At 39.1% G+C, this 14,888-nt stretch overlaps 1 protein-coding gene across 13 annotated transcripts in view; it reads right to left on the bottom strand.

Annotated features, from left to right (window-relative positions):
* Positions 1-14,888, bottom strand: part of LOC101745407 (bromodomain adjacent to zinc finger domain protein 2B) — a 120,711-nt gene that overhangs the window by 70,208 nt on the left and 35,615 nt on the right. For all 13 annotated transcript variants that reach the window (XM_062672575.1, XM_021352649.3, XM_021352651.3 and 10 more), the window contains exon 3: positions 4,385-4,470. In XM_062672575.1, coding sequence (XP_062528559.1) covers positions 4,385-4,463 — 79 coding nt within the window. In that variant the 5' untranslated portion in view covers positions 4,464-4,470. The remainder of the gene's footprint in view (positions 1-4,384; positions 4,471-14,888) is intronic.

Below are 14,888 nucleotides of genomic sequence, written 5' to 3'. Positions count from 1 at the left end.
GGCTAAGGCTAAAGATTGGTATCTTGCATCGCTAGATACGAATGCACCGGACGTCTTATCGTTTAGGCCACGACGACTTATGACGCTGTAATATAATAACGATGATGATGACTCCGGTCATCGTTCTCGTCGAACCCGTCGCTTGCGACGAAGGGCTCGGCGAGCGAATTAACCCATAGACACAGCCCACTGAGTTTCTCGCCGGATCTTCTCAGTGGGTCGCGTTTCCGATCCGGTGGTAGATTCTGCGAAGCACGGCTCTTGCTAGAGTTCGTGATAGTAACGTCGTCAGGTTTGAGCCCCGTGAGCTCACCTACTATCTCGGCTAATCTAGAATAACCCCTCGAGGTTTCTAGAATAGGTAGGAAAAAAAAGAGATAATGAATAATAGTACATAATTGTTGCCGGTTTAATTTTGTCTAGCAAACTTCTTCCTTCCTTAGGTGATTGTCTAGACATGATTGCTTTTAACGGTAACTGTTCATTATACTTTTAAATATTAATATTAGATTTAATTAGTAGCTTAATGTGTGATTTAACTATTATTTTTAACTAGCGACCCGCCCTCGCTTCGCTTCGGAAACATTAAAACACACACGAAACAAAAAAAAAAAAAAATTTTTTTTTTTTAAAAGTAGCCTATGTTCATCAGGGACAATGTCGGCTTCTAATGGAAAAATAATTTTCCAAATCGGTCCAATAGTTTCGGAGCCTATTCGAAACAAACAAACAAACAAATCTTTCCTCTTTATAATATTATAAGTATAAGTATAGATTCGCTAAGTAGAACATAAAATGATAAAAAAAACTACTTAGTTAATATAACATTGAAATGCAATCTGATCTTGCGAATTAAATCATTGCAAAAGTTCCTTTAAAATTTCGATAGAAATCTAAATTTTTTTAAATAAATTTGGTAGATTCAGAGATAAATTTAAAATCTAAGCTGGAGTTTTTTAAAATTTAAATCGTTTTGTGAAATCAAATTGTATACAGAAAAAAAAAACGTACCGTCAATAATATAGTACTATGTTAAACTTTATTTTTATTGATATGGAAAACTTTGCGAGTCGTGCAATATACAAAACCAAAACAATTGTCTCACACGAGTACGTTTTCACGGGCACCTTATAAGCCGTATTTTAGAACGATAAGAAACTCAGGATTTGCTCATTCCCAAATATAATCACGCATATATTTATAATATGAATATAATATGCGTATACAATATAATAATGCCTTCAGGGCGTTGTTGAGGCTTCCACCTTACTGTAGTGCATCAGGCATGTTCGCCGATGCGCACACTGATGACTGTTTCGCGATAATGCGCAAAAAGGTAGCATCCATTATGAGTAGAGTAGGAGGAAGCACCAACAAGTCGTCGTGGCCTAAAGGATAAGACGTCCGGTGCATTCGTATTTAGCGATGCACCGGTGTTCGAATCCCGCACGCGGGTACCAATTTTTCTAATGAAATACGTACTCAACAAATGTTCACGATTGACTTCCACGGTGAAGGAATAACATCGTGTAATAAAAACCAAACCCGCAAAATTATAATTTGCGTAATCATTGGTGGTAGGACCTCTTGGGAGTTCTCACGGGTAGGTACCACCACCCCGCCTATTTCCGCCGTGAAGCAGTAATGCGTTTCGGTTCGAAGGGTGGGGTAGCCGTTGTAGCTATACTGAGACCTTAGAACTTATATCTCGAGGCGGGTGGCCAAAAAAAAAAACAACGCCTTGAGGGTATTGGCAGAAAGACTGGATGGCCCGACCCTGGGTAGGTACATCAAGTTGCATGTTCTACATGCTGCTTGATGAGGCTGCCAGTGACGGAGTTGATACATTTATTTAAATACTAACATAGTTCTTAAATTATTTGTAATACTAACACACTATGAGACTATGCTGTCTTGAAATAAAAGTTTTTTACTTTTATTTTATTTATTTTATAAAATTTACGAAACATTATTAAATCTTGACGTAAGGATTTCTTGAATAAAAAGGAACAGGTCTGCCTTAACGAGCATCCGCCAAAGATCTATATGCACTGTTGCTACGTGAACCGCCAATACAACTCCAAAAGCGTTATTTAAAACCAATTAGACGACCAAATTTTGCATCTCAAATCATTATAGAATTTATTTCCTTGTTGCCTTTTTTGGACTGACGAACATACGGCTCCCTACGTGATTACCACTGACCACCGTTTGAAGAACCTGTCATAGCGCTCAGTGTGCTTAGGACGAGTTTTTTAACGTTCTCGATAGAGTAAAAGTGGGGTAAAATGGGATATTTTACGTACGTTTTCGGCTAGGGGCGCTGTTCCAATTGCATACAAAATTGGCTTAACTTTTACGAGAACGTTAATAAACTCGCACTAAGCACACAGGAAACACTGAAGGGTAAGTCGTTCCAAAGTTCTATGGTACGTGGCAAAGAGATCTCTGAGAGAGTACTGCATATGAGCGCAGTGTTTCTTATCTGCTTCGTTAGCAAGAGATACGATGATGAAAAGGAGAGACTTCTTCGCAGGAACGCGAGAAGCGAAGTTGTGAATATTGTTTTGCCCAACTAATTAAAGTCTCAGATTAGGCGTCATCGTCTCATTTCGCTTCATGTCATTTTTCCATATGATAACAGTAACAAAAAGAAAATATAAGAGTTGGCTTAAAGGTCTCGTTGCTAGATCATGAAATCTTAAAAAATAAGAAATCCGGATGATCTCAAACCATCACCTCATACGAACATACATACGGTACATAACACAGAGAAAACGAGATTAAGTAGTGCTCACAAACAAGAATACCCATTTGGCATAAGACCCTTGGCCTTTACCTTCGAAAACAATTATCGTGAAAATGGCGTATTCGTCGCATTTACCGCTTTTGCAATAAAATTATGTATATATCTCGGTTACTGTAGTCACTTTCACCGGCGTCAACATAAAACATCTTGTTACTCGTCTGAACAGCGCGCTTCGTTCGGTGAACGTAAAATATTTCATTATTAATTAACATAAAATATTATTTTATATTTACGTAAAAACAGTAGTACCGTGACTGACTGGTAAGTACACATCGCAGGCGGTATAACGAATAGCCTTTTTTGTTGTGTGTTGTGCTTATTTATAAATACGAATTTCAAGGAGACTATACTGAGACCTTACAACTTGCATCTCAAGGTGCGTGGCGCATTTACGGTGTAGATGTCTAGGGCTCCAGTAACCACTTAACACCAGGTGGGCTGTGAGCTCGTCCACACATCTAAGCAATAAAAAAATAAAAAAATACTATTTCAAAACCTTTTTTTTTTTTAATAATCTTAACACCGAAATACAAGTTACAGTTTGGCCTATTTAAGTTAAGTTTCCCACACTTATAGAGAATATAGAGAAAGAGTGTAGAATGCTAATATTTTTTTTTAAATTATGCATAAAAAATACATTAAATAAAAATAAAAACACGACACACACTACCGTGTATTTGACACACACGCACGCATGTATACTCTTTTGTCTATTGTTAAAATCTGTGGTCAAATTGAGAATAGATTAATATTGTTTATCTTTAATATCATTTGTCTATGGTATAACCTTGGCGAAATCTGTCATTATACAAGTAGTATTTGACAATAGAACCATAATAATGTTCAAACTTATAATAATTTCGACTACCACGCGACCACTAGTAAGATTAAAAGCGTGAACATATTGTTTAGATAGAGCGCCTTACTAGGGCTCTGAAAGTGCGATATTTGAAGAAGATTTTTTTGTATTGAAACTAGCGACATCTTGTAGTGGATGCCCCTAAACTTATATGTTGTTAAAGTTAAGGCATTTAATTATTGTATAACTAAACAGAGAAAATAAAAACAAATCATACAATTTATTTTTTATAGACAAATTGATTAAATTTTATCGATTTGTGGTTTCAGAAAATATACAAAATCTTTCATTGAAAATAAAATATAGGATAGGTAATATGTTACTGCCATCTACAAGAGCAATGAGAAACTAATCGAAGCGAAACCATCTAGTGGTCGACGCCCGTTAACATTTTTGTTAAGTGACATTTTTTATTGGTGGTAGGACCTCTTGTGAGTCCGCACGGGTAGGTACCACCACCCCGCCTATTTCTGCCGTGAAGCAGTAATGCGTTTCGGCTTGAAGGGTGGGGCAGCCGTTGTTACTATACTGAGACCTTAGAACTTATATCTCAAGGTGGGTGGCGCATTTGCGTTGTAAATGTCTATGGGCTCCAGTGACCACTTAACACCAGGTGGGCTGTGAGCTCGTCCACCCATTTAATAAATAAATAAATAAATAAAGTGATTTAGTTGCTTATCTATAACTAATTTATGTGTGTTATCTATGCGCCTTACCACCAAAGAGACCAGCGGCGTCAAGCAGACCATCGGGCCCCTTCCCCGGCTCGGCACCCTCGCCGCCCTCCTTGTCCATACCAGGCCTGAAATCAACAAAACATATTAATGAATAAATATCATAGATTCAACGATCCCAAGCTAAAGCTCTAACCAATTACGGGCACTACGAAGACAATTTATTTTGCTTATTGTAGTCACTTGCACAGCCACCTCAACGTAAAACATCCCGGTCATCGTTCTCGTCGAACCCGTCGCTTGCGACGATGGGCTCGACGAGTAAATTAACCCTCAGACACAGCCCACTGAGTTTCTCGACGGATCTTCTCAATGGGTCGCGTTTCCGATCCGGTGGTAGATTCTGCGAAGCACGGCTCTTGCTAGGATTCGTGTTAGCAACGTCGTCAGGTTTGAGCCCCGTGAGCTCACCTACTAGTTAAGGTTCCGCTGATATAGCCTCTCAAGGATATAAGCTTAGGAAGAAAGAAAAAAAAGTAAAACATTTCGTTATTAGTATAGACAACACGATTACATTTTAATTAAAGTATATTTAATTATCATAATATTATTATAGCACGTGGAAAAAGCGACTCTATTCTCGTATTTCCCAAGGACGCAATTATAATATTCATAGGAAGACTACAATTTAAGATCGTGCTTATTTTTGTTAACTTCATAAGTCGGTTCGATATCATATTAGCCTACTCTTGAAAATAAGCCGATATTATATTTTACTAAATAAAATTTACGTAGGTACACATATATTCGATCCCGACCTACGCAAATCACCAAGGTTACCATCTAACTTGTTATTTCCTGTACAGCACATGGTATGTACTATGCTAGGGGGGGGGGGGGGTGAACACCCACCAGGGTGCGATGAGCATCAACGAAGGGGTGGCACCACCCTTCCCCCTATTTGTAGTGAATGAGGGGTATTTTTAATGAAATTCTAAATTTCCACGTTAATTCGTGACACCAGCAACATTATAAATAGTAATGAATAGAGAGTATTGTCGAAAGGGCTACAAGGGCTAGTGAGAAGATAAGAATTTTGCGGCAAGCACAAACACAGGATTGTTGGAACCTCCATTGTCGATGTCGTGGTGATGATTCTGACCGTCGACCGAGTAATGTCACCCGCTTTTTGGCGGTCTTATCTTTGTCATTTTCGCCAAACAAGAGCATGGCCAAAATGACCGAAGGAAATATACTATGATAATGTCTTCTTCAACCCGTGTCCTCAGAATGCTGAGTGTAGGTCTCTTCGAAAGCACCCCATTCTCTTCTGTCTTTTGCCTTTCTCATCCAGTCTCTATCAAACACTTTGACCAGGTCATCGGTCCACGTCGTTGGCTGTCTGCCCGCGTTACGACGTCCAGTACGAGGTCTCCACTCCAGTACTTTTGTGCCCCACCGATTGTCAGTGATATGATAATGTATGAACAAAGAAATCACACGTAATATACTGCTACTATGTTAATAGGCAATAAAACAAGAAAAATCAAGGCAAGTCGTGGTGTTCCTGTAGTAACTGGTGGTAGGACCTCGTGTGAGTCCGCACGGGTAGGTACCACCACCCCACCTATTTCTGCCGTGAAGCAGTAATGCGTTTCGGTTTGAAGGGTGGGGCAGCCGTCGTAACTTTACTGAGACCTTAGAACTTATATCTCAAGGTGTGTGGCGTATTTACGTTGTAGATGTCTATGGATTCCAGTAACCACTTAACAGCGGGTAGGCTGTGAGCTCGTCTTCATACCTTGGCAATAAAAAAAAAATAAAAAAAAGTAACACCCATAATGGACTAGAACGAGGGTAGATAGATTTCTCTGCTGAAAGCTATCTAATCCTACCCGCAGTATTCTGTCGACCCATGATCATGGCGCTTGCAACAACTATGAAATATCGAAACTCATGAAATGTGGATATCGTGGTAATAACCCATTAAATAGTTAATTATTGTATATAATAAGAAAAATAACAATTTGGCTTCTATTCGAAAGATACACACAGACAGTAAATAGTCTACAAACCATATGTGGGTAGTTCTCTGTATTTTGGTTTTTTTTGTTACCGACATTTAATATTTATATTACTGTCTTATGCAGGATGGGCAGGTGGCCATCTTTAGTTAGGATGAGGTCGAAGAATTGCATGCATTGACATAACAATAATCCCAGTCTGAACCCATGACTTCTGTGCGGAATAGTAGCGTGATGAAAGTTCATGGTTCAAGTTCTGACAACGTCTTCCCTCCATTAATCACTTAAATCTTATTATTTTTGAGGCAAGATATGTATTATGTCTTAGACCATGAACCACGGCTATAGTTGGCACAAAGGTAATTTTCAATTTCAATTATATCTAATTGCCATATGAGACGAGAGTAGTGTTTATTTGACCTTAATATAATAAGGTTTTTTTTTATTCTTAAGGTCAATGACTGCACCCCAAGGCCACGCAAGGATAATGCAATAAGGAAACCAACCGCCCGCCCACGCCCCGCGCCCTAGCAGTTGACTCTGACGCACTTAGGGTTGGCACGTTTGCTTTTGATTAAGAATTTTGCTTAAGAACTGTTTTTATATAAAACAATATGTTCTATACATATATATATATTTCTTTATATTTGTTCGTGGTGTTTGTTTGTGTGTTTCGGTTATTATGACACGAAATTACGACGACAAGTAGCGCTGGGCTTATTCCAATAAAACGGGTGTGTTTAATTTTTTTTTTGTTGCTTAGATGGGTAGACGAGCTCACAGCCCACCTGGTTTTAAGTGGTTACTGGAGCCCATAGACATATACAACGCAAATGCGCCACCCACCTTGAGATATAAGTTCTAAGGTCTCAGTATAGTTACAACGGCTTCCCCACCCTTCAAGCCGAAACGCATTACTGTTTCACGGCAGAAATAGGCGGGGTGGTGGTACCTACCCGTGCGGACTCACAAGAGCTCCTACCAGGTGTTTCATAGTTTGCCTTTATTGTTCGCATCGATACATACTAAAGAGAGGCATACCAAAAACCACATACCGTATCACTAAAACTCCGTTTACGGTTTGATTTTGTTGCGAGTTGATTATATCCGACGTTTGGAATACTTTACAATTTTCATGGTCACGGACGACTAAGGTGTTAACTCAAAACTACCGTCAAATTTTCTATTCAAGTCCCAAACACCTTAGTTGATTGAATATGACAATTAATTTTAAAGCTTTTATGCTTTGTCGCTCAAGTTACTATTTTTTTCCTACCTATGCTGATTGCCTTGAGATGCTATTTCAGCGGAACCTTAACTAGTAGGTGAGCTCACGGGGCTCAAACATGACCACGTTGCGAACACGAACCCTAGCAAGAGCCGTGCTTCGCAGAATCTACGACCGGATCGGAAACGCGACCCACTGAGAAGAACCGGCGAGAAACTCAGTGGGCTGTGTCTATGGGAACTAAGTTCGGTGACAGGCTACTGTTATTATAACCTATGAGCACGTTTGAAATTGAATCTTGAATTAATATGTAAATCAATCAAACAATTAACTTGTAGAAACGAGTCAGCATCGCAGTCTGAATAAGTCCTTCGCAGCCGACTCATCGCGCTTCCTGGTCCTTCGGCACGAATCTTCACAGCCTCATCACACTGCAACAGCCCATCGCAACCCACGACTGGCTCATCAATAGGAGTCACACATTCTGGTTTAGCAGCTCTGCATTACATGGAGTATTCACGGCACTGACACAGCTCAAGCTCAGTCTCGACTTACCGCAAACTTCGAGCAGCACTAACAATTGCAAGGTAATCAACAGTAGCTTAATGTCACGACCTTCGATCTCCGAGGGGAGTTCTGTGGTGGTAGTCACCATAGAACACAAGATATTTGACACTGAAGTTTGCTAACTATTTTTTTTTTTCGTACCTTTGCTGATAGCCATATCAGCTTTACCCTAATGTGTAGGTGAGCTCTCGGGGCTCAAACCGGAGGTTTTGCTAACACCGACCCTATCAAGAGCAGTGCTTCGCAGAACCTACCATCGGTTTGAAAACGCGACCCACTGAAAAGATCTGGCGAGAAACTCAGTGGGCTGTGTATATGGGTTAGTTTACTCCAAAAAAAGTTTGAATATATAGAAGTTTCGAACAACAATATTTGGACCGTCGGTCTACCGAAAAATTTCATCAGGTCGGTGGAAGAGCTTCCCTTTTTCATTACCCTCCAAAAACAAATTTTCGATAAACGACGTGCGAAGATAAGCTTCGGACAAAAAAAACCAAATGCAACAAACAAACACCTTAAGCATTCGTGATCACGATTATTTCTAATTTAAAATTAAGTAATTGAATTAAAATAAAAAAAAAAACCGAAACATGAATGACGAAATTATTAATTGGAAAAACTTTTTCGTGCCGACCCTGACTGCAGGGAGATTTCACCCCCCGTGTTTAGGTGCTGACAATGTATATAATTTAGTATGTATATAGGTATACGTGATAGTAGGTTAGGCTAGGTCGCGGATTCTACTGTCCAGCGTCTGTCCTCTGTCTTGTAAATTGTATTTTTTTGGGTGTTCTACTATGAAGTTCTTTTTTCTCCTTCCTATGCTGATAGCCTTGAGACACTATATCAGCGTTACCCTAGCGTGTAGGTGGGCTATCAAACCGGAGGTGTTGCTAACACTGGCCCTAGCAAGAGTAGTGCTTCGCAGAATCTACCACCGGATCGGAAATGCGACCCACTGAGAAGATCCGGCGAGAAACCCAGTGGGCTCTGTCTATGGGTTAGTTGAGTCGCCGAAGTTTTGTTGGTCACTCGGCTGGACTCAGCTGGACTCGCCCGGCCTTACTTTTCTCATAAATACTACGGTAATAAGCATAAAAAAAAATAGACAAAAATATTTGTAACAACGAATGATTTTATCACTCAAAGCGAAGTCTGACAAACCACCGTTAACATGTTTAGTAATACTACGGATGAGGCGTCCGGTGTAGTGGCGAGTCTGTACCGAGGTTCGAATCCTACGGAAGGTACGATTTTTGGTAATCTATACTAATATATAAATCTATAGTGGTTTTTACGGATGTTCCGTTATAACTACTGAACCGTGCATCCGATTGACTTGAAACTTGGTATCCATGTAGAAATACATGTACTTAATGGATAGGCTAATATTTATATGAATGTGCGTTAATGATGAGAATCTTTGTGGGGTGAGAAATAATAATGTTTATCTTAAATGCCCAGCGAAGCGGATGGATATAGGATTTTGTTTATTTCTAATTGTAACAGTATTTATGGCCAGACTAAGTATAATTAAAAAAGGTATACCTTTTTAAGGTGCTGTAAAAAATAATTGTAAACAGACATGATTTAACAAAAACCGACTTGAAATAGAAAAAAAAAGATATTCCAAAACAAACTACTTAATATACACTAAAAAAAATTATCATGGAAATCGGTTGGCGTGATATTAAGCTTAATGAGTTATTCATTTACTTGTCGCGCACGTACTTAATGCAAATTTAAGACTTATATGGTTTTCTCTTGGATACCATTATCAGAACTGGACTAAATTGAAATAGGACGACACGGGAAGCGTCAGCTTTCTAATAAAAGAAGAATCATCAAAATCGATTAACCCAGTCAAAAGTTATGAGGTAACACACATACAAAAAACATACAGTCGAATTGAGAGCCTCCTCCTTTTTTTGAAGTCGGTTAAGAAATTCCAATCACCGTATTTTGACGCGTAACACTCCCCAATCGAACGTTAAAACGTCACAGATCGGATAAATACGCAACTAAACAATCGGAGAACGATCATTTACAGTAACATCTAGCCGCTCTGTGGCCACTGGTCACGACAGGTCATCGACCTCTCATTGTCTAACTTGAACGCTGTGTACTAAAGAGAGAAAAGCCGATGTTATAACAGAACGTGGGAATCCAGTTTTAGAGGCGCATGTTTAAAACCTTCATCGTACATTAATAATTAATTTACATAAACTAGAGGTCCTGCAGTAGTCGAAATTGAACTATAATTAATTGGAATTGTAAGTTTGTACACTATTATGATTGTATTTTATACTTCTATAATCACAAATTTCGCCAAGACTACACTATAAAATTATTAACAAAGACAAACAATATTTAATCTATTCTCAATTTGACCACAGACGTCAAGAACAAAAGTTTGACAATAAATAGTATGCATGCGTGTGTGCGTCAAATACATGGTATGTAGTGTGTGTAATGTTTTCTTTATTGATTTAATGTATCTTTTATGCATTATTTTAAAAAAATATTAGCATTGTGCACTTCTTCTCTATATTCTCTATAAGTGTGGAAAACTTCATACTCCTCCGTCCGCTCAATTTTCGTGAAAAGGGATACATAGTTTTTGCTTCACGTATTAATATAATTAATTAACATAAATGTTTACTCTGTTGTCATTATTTTTACAACGACATCTATATATTAATACGTGAAGCAAAAACTTTGTACCCTTTTATACAAAACTTCTGCGGACGGAGGAGTATGAAATTTCCCACACTTATAGAGAATATAGAGAAGGAGTGCAGAATGCTAATATTTTTTTTTAATTATGCATTAATAATACATTAAATCAATAAGAAAAACATTACACACACTACCATGTATTTGACACACAGACATATTATTATATAAACTCTTTGTTTATTGTCAAACCTTTGTTATTGTTTAAAGTCTGTGGTCAAATTGAGAATAGATTAATATTGTTTGTCTTTAATATTATTTGTCTATAGTGTAGTTTTGGGGAATTCCGTAATTATAGAAGTATAATAGTCTTCGAAATTAGAACCATCATAATGTTCAAACTTATAATTTGAATTAATATTGTCGAATTTCGACTACTGCGGGACCACTAGTTATTTTGAATTTCAAATGTAGAGTTTATTGAATTAGCAAAATTACGGATAACTTTTTGCGTAGTAAATGTAAGTAGAGAAAAACGTATATATAAAATACTTATTTAGTTTGAAAACTAAAGAAACACGCTTAAATAGCAAACCGAAATAAAAATGGATTTAATCCCTCGATACTGCGCAGGGTTATTAGAACGTGTGAAAATATATTTAAAAAAAAGTTAAAATTTTCAAGTTTTAGGACGTGTTGAAATCGACGAAAGTGACGTTCAAAGATTTCGTTACACACAAACAAACATACATACATGTTTTTTTATTGCTTAAATGGGTGGACGAGCTCACAGCCCAACTGGTGTTAAGTGGTTACTGGAGTCCATAGACATTTACTTGTCACCTTGAGATATAAGTTCGAAGGTCTCAAGTATAGCTACAACGGCTGCCCCACCCTTCAAACCGAAACGCATTACTGTGTCCCTGCAGAAATAGGCGGGATAGTGGTACCTACCCGCGCGGACTCACAAGTGGTCCTACAACCAGTAAAAATATAAAATACATACCAATTTAATAGTATTTATGACTTTTGCAGCTATATATCGGACGTGTATTGACCGTTCGCAAAGTCGACTATTCGATCGGGACCACACGTAATGGACTCACAAAACCCTTTCGAATTATTTAAATTAACAAGTGCTGTGTCTGTGACAGCGATACAGTCCAATATCAGCGCGCATGTGTGTTGTTCTTTCTCTCTTTCCCACCTATACTGATAGCCTTGAGAGCAATACCGCCTTTACCATAAGGGCACACGGGGCCCGTGCCCAGGGCCCCCATTCTCAGGGGGATCTAAGGGATTCTACGGACCGACAATTTCTCTCACACATTTATTCGGTTTCCGTTATCGTGATCGTAACCAAAAAACCAGCAGCATTCTAATATCATTAATGACATATTATATCATACCGTATTTGATTACCTATAATAAATGGTCATACTCAGTAAAAAAATGTTATTATAATTCGCTTTTTTTACTTTCCAAAAGGGCCTTAAATTCTTGTGTGCCCTAAGACCCCAGCCTAATTTAAGACGTTCCTGCTTGAGAGGCTATTTCAACTTCACCGTAACGTGTGTAGGTGAGCTCACGGGGCTCAAACCGGAGTGTTGCTAACACTGACCCTAGCAAGGCAGTGCTTCGCGGAATCTACCACCGGATCGAAAACGCGACCCGCTGAGAAGATCCGGCGAGAAACTCAGTGGACTGTGTCTGTGGGTTAATTCGCTCGTCGACGAGGACGGTGACTGGTAATTACACTTAGAAATTGCATTGTAATCACGTACAAACGGAACTTCAGCCAATCGAATAAAAAGGTGGTGATTGAAATGCTTTTGTGACAACTGGTCACGAGTTCGCACATCGCAAGGAATACTGATTAACCATCATTTGAAGGTCACATGTCCAAAATAATTTGACAATAGAACCGATTCGCTAACAAACTTTCGTGTTGTGCCATCAAAGTAAGAGGATGAATTCATCATTCTTTTTTACTGGTGGTAGGACCTCTTGTGAGTCCGCGCGGGTAGGTACCACCACCCGGCCTATTCCTGCCGTGAAGCAGTAATGCGTTTCGGTTTGAAGGGTGGGACAGCCGTTGTAACTATACTGAGACCTTAAAACTTATATCTCAAGGTGGGTGGCGCATTTACGTCGTAGATGTCTATGAGCTCCACGAACCACTTAACACCAGGTAGGCTGTGAGCTCGTCCACCCATCTAAGCAATAAATAAAAAATCGAGTTTCAAAATTATGTTTCCGCTGACGGTCATTGTACTCTTTTGTATTGTAAAAATCACACTCTGTATTTAGAAACCCAAACAGTGTAAGGATTGGTCCGGTGGACTAAAGCTCTTTGTTAGATCTAATTACATAGTGATGATCACACGGCGATTGCTTTTAGGGTCGTTGAGCCAAAGAGATTGGAACTATTGCACTCACACAAGAGCTTTTCAGAGAACTGTTTTTGCCATCCTGAATTAGCATGAACTCTTCTCTGCGATGTTTGGTAAGCTCCATGACATATCATTCAAAAAGTGAGGTTTGAAAATAACCCGATGAAATGGGCGGATCAGCGGTGCCACTGCTAATACTGATCTCTACGAGAGTCAATGATATCTCACCATCAGTAGGTCAGATCAGGTCATAGAAAAAAAACTTTATCCTTATTGTTTCATCTGGTCAGTCGTTATCTCACAGTCGCTTACGGTAAAGCTTAAGACGTTCGGTTAAGTTAGAAGATAGGGCTATGTAAGCACAATGGTGTATCGAATTTTAGCTGCTAGTAGGACCTCTTGTGAATCCGCACGGGTAGGTACCACCACCCTGCCTATTTCTGGCGTGAAGCAGTAATGCGTTTCGGTTTGAAGGGTGGGGCAGCCGTTGTAACTATACTTGAGAGCTTAGAACTTATATCTCAAGGTGGGTGGCGCATTTACATTTTAGATGTCTATGGGCTCCAGTAACCACTTAACACCAGGGGGGCTGTGAGCTCGTCCACAGTTCTAAGCAATAAAAAATAAATAAAAACACAATGGTGTATCGAAATTACAGGCCTGTAAATTCTGACTTAATATTGCCAATTAAATAAATCAGAGGTGGCAATGATTTTGTAGGATACCTTGAGGGATGAAACATATTTGAATACGTCTAACTCTGTTAGATGTCTTAAAGTGATAAAGATTTTTCTTTATATTTTTGATAAATAGTTATGCTTTGTAAATGATCATGTGAACCTGAGATATCCGCTTCTATAAGCTTAAAAGTCTGTACGCGTTTATTGAATCCGTTAGGCATACTGTAGACCGTTAGAGCGGTGTGAGACAACAGAATTGCTCATACAATTTATTACATTGTAACAAACGACAGAATCTTTGAATACTCACACCATTACACGTAATTAATATGAAATCTAAATATGTCAAATCGAAGTCAACTAGCTGGGTGAAGATTTCCTACCTAATTCTTATCACTTTTCCTACCCGATTCATGTCTAAGCCATCCTGCGCATTTTTTTTTTGCTTAGGTGGGTGGGCGAGCTCACAGCCATCTGATGCTGAGTGGTTACTGGAGCCCATAGACATCTACAACGTAAATGCGCCACCCACCTACATAAATGCGCCACCCACCTACGTAAATTGCGCTACGTAAATGCATTGCTGCTGATTGAAGAACATTAGCGATCGCAACCTCTCTTCTTCATCGTTCCCTAACTGCTGAGGATCGCGACCACATGTGACTCTCCTCTATAGTGTTCGGTCATGGATGGCATGGACCGCACGGTATAGATTACCACCAACCGCTTTCTTAATCAGATCTGACCATCTGGATGGTGTTCTGCCTTCTATGAGACCGCATGATGTGTCCAAAGAAGCTCAAACACGCTTAACCTACTCGGCGTTAACAGGCTATAGAAACCCATAGACTTTACGATGAGAATGTCCTTATCTGTCTTAAAGCACGACGTTAAAGTCTCAATTACATTATTTAACGGCCGTCCCAAGGAACACATGATTACAGTGCAATATAGGAATAGGAAGTCGAAGAATAAAAA

The sequence above is a fragment of the Bombyx mori genome, chromosome 2 (assembly GCF_030269925.1).
Source record: "Bombyx mori chromosome 2, ASM3026992v2".
NCBI classification, from domain to species: Eukaryota; Metazoa; Arthropoda; class Insecta; order Lepidoptera; family Bombycidae; genus Bombyx; species Bombyx mori.
Note: the sequence above shows the minus strand (reverse complement) of the source record. Positions and strands in the feature narration are given on the sequence as shown.